This window comes from Homarus americanus, unplaced genomic scaffold, assembly GCF_018991925.1.
Source record: "Homarus americanus isolate GMGI-L3 unplaced genomic scaffold, GMGI_Hamer_2.0 scaffold21823, whole genome shotgun sequence".
In the NCBI taxonomy this organism is placed as follows: Eukaryota; Metazoa; Arthropoda; class Malacostraca; order Decapoda; family Nephropidae; genus Homarus; species Homarus americanus.
The window spans coordinates 97,360-105,000 of NW_024735317.1; the positions used below are offsets into that span (position 1 = coordinate 97,360).

The 7,641-nt window shown below is 48.1% G+C and overlaps 1 protein-coding gene across 1 annotated transcript; it reads left to right on the top strand.

The window, feature by feature from the left end:
- Nucleotides 1–5,175: 5,175 nt before the first annotated feature.
- Nucleotides 5,176–5,778, top strand: LOC121870844 (protein rtoA-like). The gene has a single exon (XM_042372813.1). It carries the CDS (start codon nucleotides 5,176–5,178, stop codon nucleotides 5,776–5,778), a length of 603 nt encoding a protein of 200 aa, XP_042228747.1.
- Nucleotides 5,779–7,641: the final 1,863 nt, after the last annotated feature.

The window sequence follows — 7,641 nt, forward strand, 5'->3', positions numbered from 1 at the left end:
GTTTGTGTCTGTTTGTTTCTGTTTGTTTGTGTTTCTATCTATCTATCTACTATTTTCCATATAAACAAACACACACACACACACACACACATATTATAAAGTACATCGTCTTGCCTTAAGTATCTACTAAATTACTTATGAACGGATTTAATACACCATAAAATTCTGAATATTCCAAGACGCTCTCTGATTGGCTGGTGATCTTAACTACTTAATGGCCTCTCGATACTGTCTAGTGGTGCATTATGGTGTGTTGTTATTATTATGGTTCTAATAGAGACAGAGAGAGAGCAGACCTTTACAAGATCCATAACCTCTAACAGACAGACAGACAGACAGACAGACAGACAGACAGTTTAGACGCAGGCTAGAGACAGTTAAACAGGTTGCAAGACAGTGAGGTAAGCTGTCAGGCAATAAGACCATAAGAATGAATGAAGGAAACAGCAATAATATGTTGGTCCATCCAGTACCCCAGACCCCAGCTAGTCCCAATCGTCACCACCCAGAAACAAATCAAACCCCACTCAGCCCCACCCAGACCAACTGAGACCCCACCCACTCACCATCTAGCCCATCAGCCTCACCCAGACCCCCAAACAGACCACAGCCCCAATCAGCCCCGCCCAGTTCCTCCCAACCCCACCCACCCAGCCAATATCACTCATATAATCTGTCCAACCTATATTTGAAGCTTCCCAGTGGGGTCGTATTTGGTAATTTCCACTAATCTATTTTCAAACCAATATTTACTTAATCCCTGTCTAAATATATGTGTCTTAGTTAAAACTATTGCTGAGTTCGTTCCTGGTTTGGTAGTTTAAATACAACCTATCTTTCATTTATACATTAAATAATATAACATATCACCCCTAACCTGTAACCTCCATCCACCTCACCTCCCTAACACACACTCATCTTTCATATATGATAATAACCCACCATACCTCCCACCTCACCTCTCTTAACACGCGAAACTATCGCTTCTTGTGTCACTTGGTCTCCTTGATATGAACCCTCTCACCCTGTTAGCCTTGTCTAGTACAGTACATACACACATTACTGTCTTGGTCTAAATGTTCCTACTTATCATTACTCTTAAATCTTTCTCTCAATCTAGTTAGTAGCTTATTCTTCTGTGTCCATTCCATAACATGTCATTTTTTTCAATCCAGATTAAAAATTTGTTCAGATATTCCTATAATTTTTCTGATTCTTCGTCAGGTTTAATTACACTGTCTATATTTGTGTCAATAGCTAATTTACTTTTGTCTATGCCTATATTCGCCTATATCCATATCGTTAATGTATATAATAGTGTGGGTCCCAGTACAGAGCCTTGAGGAACTCCACTGGTGACGTTATCCCCAGTTGAATTTTTTGTACCATTTATGCCGACTCTCTCGTTCCCACCCATAACACTACATACACGCAGACACTCAGCTATGACACGAGCTACAGACACACAGACAGGCTATAAGACACACAGACACACAGACAGACAAGCTGGTATATAGACTGTCAGGCTAATACAGCAATAACGTCACATCTCAGACTGACGCCACCTACTGATAACACACACACACACACACACACACACACACACACACACAAAGACAGGCTATAAGACACACAGACAGGCCGGTAGACAGAGAGTGAGGAAGGCAGAGCAGGCTGTCAGACTAACACAACAATAGCGTCACACTCCAGACTGGCGCCACCCACTGATAACACAGACAGCGGCCGCCACCTGATTGTCGAATATACTCAATTTATTCAGATTTTCCTCACCAGCTACTGAGCGGTGAGGGTTAGAGAGGTGAGGGTAGAGGGTAAAGCGGTGAGGTTAGAAGGTGAGGGAGTGGGAGGTAAAAGTGAGGTGAAGTGAGGTTACAGGGGTGAGGTTACAGGGTGAGGGTTACAGGGGTGAGGTTACAGGGGTGAGGTGAGTGGTGTGAGGTGGTTAGAGGGGTGAGGTGGGGGTTGGGGGTGAGGTAGAGGTGAGGGTGAAGAGGTGAGGGTGAGGTGAGGAGTTAGGGTGAGGTAGAGGGGTGAGGTGAGGGTTAGAGGGGTGAGGGTGGGAGGGTAGAGGGTGAGGTGGGGAGTAGAGGGGTGAGGTGGGGGTTAGAAGGGTGAGGTGGGGGTGAGGGTTAGAGAGGTGAGGGTAGAGGGTAAAGCGGTGAGGGTTAGAGGGGTGAGGGTAGAGGGGTGAGGGTAGAGGGGTGAGGGTTGTGGGTGGGAGGGGTGAGGTGGGGTTAGGGGGGTGGTGAGGGTTAGGGGTGAGGGTTAGAGGGTGAGGGTGAGGGTGAGGTTAGAGGGGTGAGGGAGGGGTGAGGGTGAGGGTAGAGGGGTGAGGGGTAGAGGGGTGTAGGGGTAGAGAGGGTAGAGGGGTTAGAGGGGTGAGGGTAGAGGGGTGAGGGTTAGAGGGGTGAGGTAGAGGGGTGAGGGGGTAGAGGGTAGAGGGTGAGGGGTGGGAGGGGTGAGGGTTAGAGGGGTAGAGGGGTGAGGGGTTGAGGGGTAGAGGGGTGAGGGGTAGAGGGTTGAGGGTGAGGGTAGAGGGGTTAGAGGGGTAGAGGGGTGAGGGGTGAGGGGTTAGAGAGGGGGGAGGGTAGGGGTAGAGGTGAGAGGGTAGAGGGGTGAGGGGTTAGAGGGGTAGAGGGTTAGAGAGGGTTGGGTGAGGGTGGGGTAGGGGGTGAGGGGTAGAGGGGTAGGGTGAGGGGTGAGGGGTGAGGGTTAGAGAGGGTAGAGGTGAGGGGGAGGGGTTAGAGGGGTGAGGGGTGAGGGGTGAGGGAGGTTAGAGGTGAGGGGTGTGGAGAGGGTGAGGGTAGAGGGTTAGAGGGTGAGGGTAGGGTGAGAGGGTGAGGTAGAGGTGAGGGTAGAGGTGAGGGGTGAGGGTGAGGGGTGAGGGGTTAGAGGGTGAGGGTAGAGGGGTAGAGGGTTAGAGGGGTAGAGGGGAGGGGTTAGAGGGTGAGGGGTGAGGGTAGAGGGGTAGAGGGGTAGAGGGGGGGAGGGGTGAGGGGTTGAGGGGTGAGGGTAGAGGGGTGGGTAGAGGGTGAGGGGAGGGGAGGGGTGGGGGTGGGGTGAGGGGTGAGGGGGAGGGGTGGGAGGGGTGAGGGGTGAGGGGTGAGGGGTAGAGGGGTGAGGGTTAGAGGGGTGGAGGGTAGAGGGGTGGGGAAGTGTAGAGGTGTAGAGGGGTGAGGGGTGAGGGTTAGAGGGGTTGAGGGTAGAGGGGTGAGGGCAGAGGGTAGAGGGTGAGGGTAGATGGATGAGGGTAGAGGGGTGAGGGGTGAGGGTAGAGGGGTGAGGAGTGAGGGCTGAGCAGTAAAGGGGTGAGGACTGAGGGCTGGGGGTTAAGGGCTGAAGCAGAGGACTTGGGACAAGGATAATTCAAATACGCAAACAAACAAACAAACAAACAAACAAACAAACACATAACAGCTGGTTTAATAAATCGATAAATTTATTACATTGTTGTAACGGGAAGTTCGCCTCTATCACCACCTGGCCTTGCTTGTGCGGGGCATGAGCGTGTTAACCAACTAGCGCCAGTAGGGGTCACAGGGCCTCGCCAACCGGGTATAAAAAGTGACCTTAACGACAGCTTGACGTTAATCCCTTCATTCTGGGGTCGAGCCAAGGCAATGAGGAGCTAAACCACAACTGTTGAAAAGGTCATAATCCCAGGTTAAATTGGTACGAGAAACGACTTTATTAACAGACTGAATTAAGTCCATTATCCATGGGTACGAGTGGAGCATAATAGTACTAAGCCATGAGTTCTAGTAAGGGTGACCATCCCTTAATAACCGAGTGCGACATCCGCCCTTATCGACAATCTACACATAGTGCTATCATCCCAATGTCATTCTGGAGGTGCCACGTACATCATCCTTCAGACATAACCTCATTACTGGCTGCTCTTAGTCTCTGATATTTGCTTACATAGGGTGAAGTATGAGCTTCTGATTGGTCCAGCGCCTCCCCATGCCCCTCCTACTTGCTTATATGGAATCAAGTCCCAGGGCGTTGATTGGCCGAGGAGTGAAATCCTTCGTGAGATGCCCCGCCTACATTTTATTTCTGGTAGTCAGTGTGAGCTTGTGATTGGCTGAGGCACACGGGTTTGGGAAAATTCTCTCTCTCTCTCTCTCTCTCTCTCTCTCTCTCTCTCTCTCTCTCTCTCTCTCTTAGCTTTATTTGATGGTTAGAAAATAGTAATATTTATAATGAATTCAAAACTGTACTGAGAGAGAGAGGTTGTCCACTTATGACCCCCCCTTAAATACGGGTATAACAGTGGCGCCAGTAGTCTGTGGGATATCGCCTTGTTTATCCAACCTGTATCTAGTGATAAACTTATTATCGTCTCACAGCTGGGGAAACACGTCTCAACATGTCTAGTGTGCGCGCGTGTGTGTGTGTGCTTACTCATGACTGTATTGTGTGTGTGTGTGTGTGCTTACTCATGACTGTATTGTGTGTGTGTGTGCATGTATGAGCAAGGGTGTTCATGTATTAGTGAATTTGTTTAAGGTGTAGAAGCTGTCGCCAACACAATAACCGCACCCTGAGTTAAGGAGAAGCATGACCCAGTGTCAAGGAATAGTCCGAGAAGACCGGACAACTCGCCAACTGCACTGGCTAACCATTATCCCGGAATACGATCAACAAATCGATTAACATTCAGGTCCCCAATTACTGCTGCAGACAGAGGCAAATGGCGTGGAAGAAACGGCTCAGTTTCACTCTCTGCCTGAGTAACACACACACACACACACACACACACACACACACACTTTCACGTACTGAGCTCTATCGGGGTGGATTTCTTCGACCGTTTTAGAAAATTTCAGGTAAATTTTAAACCATGACTGGCGAGGTAAAATATACCGTTATTGTGGACACCGATGTTTGCCAGGTATATAGTGGACGGGGAGAGAAAGGGGAAAAAGAAAGGAAGTAAGAGAAAGAAAACAGAGAAAGGAAAGAGACAAGGGAGAGAGAAAATAAAGAGAAACAGAATGCGAGCCTGTAAGCGAGAGAGGGAGAAAGAGCAAGAGAGCAAGAGTGGGTCTTTAAAATTATTTTCTGTAAAGTTCAGAAAGAAACCAGTAGTAGTGTTTAATGGTACCAGGGTCTACCAGCAGTGGGGTCTACAACCAGTTGGGGTCCAGCATGAGGCTACCAAGGGTGGGGTCTACCAGGAGTGGGGGTCTACCAGCAGTGGGGTCTACCAGCAGTGGGGTCTACCAGCAGTGGGGGTCTACCAGCAGTGGGGTCTACCAGCAGTGGGGTCTACCAGGAGTGGGTCTAGGAGTGGGGGTCTACCAGGAGTGGGGGTCTACCAGCAGTGGGGTCTACCAGCAGTGGGGTCTACCAGGAGTGGGGCTCTACCAGCAGTGGGGTCTACCAGCAGTGGGGTCTACCAGGAGTGGGGTCTCCAGCAGTGGGTCCACCAGCAGTGGGGTCCTACCAGCAGTGGGGTCTACCAGGAGTGGGGGTCTGCAGTGGTCTACCAGCAGTGGGTCTACCAGCAGTGGGGTCTACCAGCAGTGGGGTCTACTAGAACTGGGGTCCGCCGTAACTGGGGTCTACTGTAAGTGGGGTCTATCAGGACTGGGGACTTTCAGAGCTGGGGGTCTACCAGAACTGGGGTCTACCAGAACTGGGGCCTACCAGCAGTGGGGTCTACCAGCTGTGGGGTCTACCAGCACTGGGGTCTACCGTAACTTGGGTCTATCAGGACTGGGATCTACCAGAACTAGGGTCTACCAGTAGGGTCTACCAGAACCGGGAGTCCACCAGAACTGGGGTCTACGAGGACTGGGGCCAACGAGGACTGGGGTCTACCAGAATTGGGGTCTACCACACACACACACCTGTACTCACGCTTTTGTGAATAAGTTACCCTTTATTTATAGAACTAAACAAATAATGTGATTGAAATACTGTGTAACATTCAGTGCCATAATATCCTGACAACGGGGGTTAATTATTATGACCCGTTGTAAACTCTACTCTGTAATCCTTGCTCACTGGATGGGTGTGGTGCACAATAAAAGTAGCCACTGTAAGCAGCAAAATCAAATCAAATCAAATCACACATACATGACTTGACCCTTGACAGTAAAGACCCCAACCCTTGACAGTAAGACCTGACCCTTGACAGTAAGACACCCTTGACAGTAAGACTTGACCCTTGACAGTAAGACTGACCACAGTAAGAACTTGATCGCCAGCAGTAAGACTTGACCCTTGACAGTAAGAACTTGACCCTTGACAGTAAGACCTGACACTTGACGAGTAAAGACTTGATCCTTGACAGTAAGACCTGACCCTTGACAGTAAGACCTGACCCTTGACAGTAAAGACCTGACCCTTGACAGTAAGACCTGACCCTTGACAGTAAGCTTGGCCCGCCAGCGAAGCAGGACTTGACCCTTGACAGTGAGACCTGACCCTTGACAGTGAGACCTGACCCTTAACAGTAAGACCTGACCCTTGACAGTAAGACATGACCCTTGACAGTAAGACTTGACCCTTGACAGTAAGACTTGATCCTTGAGCTGTAAGACTTGACACAAATTAACACCTTTAACACCAAGACTTGACCTCGTGACCTGACCTTCTGTGTCCCACTGAAACAAAGGAAAGGAAATTACGTAATAAAATTGGTTCAATAATTTGATAATTTTAGGTAAATCATCTTTGTTAATCATCTATTTTGTTAATGGTATATTTGTTAATTTTCACTCACTCACTTTCAAAGAGAGCGACCGACAGACAGACAGACAGACAGACACAAAATTACAGGCTGGCAGAAAAAAACACACACCACACACACACACACACACACACACACACACACACCAATAAACAATAATCACAGTAATTTCCTCAATGCTGATTTGAGGAAATTTCTCGTAAATGGAACCACAATTACGAGATTCTCAAACACACTTACTAAGAGACTTCAAAACAGCTGGTTAACCCCTTATCTCTTCCCTATTATCTCCCTATTATCTCCTAACTCATATCGCTATCTCTCCCATCTACTTAAGTTTGACTGTTATCTACGTCTGTCACACCTGTACATACATACATACATACATACATACATACATACAGACAGACAAACTGATATTCTCAACTAAATCTTCCTTCTCCCTCCTTCTCCCCCTCCCACCCCTTCATCCTTCTCTTCCATATTCTCTCTTCACCTTCTTACCTCCCTCTTTCCCTCCTCCCTTCCCTCCCTCCTCCCTTCCTCCCCCTCCCTCCATTAGCCTCATGTTTACTATGACAAAGAATCATAACACCCGAGTCATTACACCATCTGGGAGTCTTATATATAGATGGGGTATGAGTCTTATATCTCATACTCGAGCATAGGGAGTCTTATAAGTGTTTAGGGAGTCTTATATATGTATAGGAAGTCTTATATGTATTTCAGGAGTCTTATTGTGTGTTTAAGGAGTCTTATATGTGTGGAGTCTTTTTGTGTTTTAGAGTCTTATATATGTTTAGGGGTGTATATGTATTTAGGAGTCTAAGTCTTATATTAAGTCTTATATATGTTTAGGGAGTCTTATATATGCTTAGAGAGTCTTATTATGTGTTTAGGGAGTCTTATAAATGTTT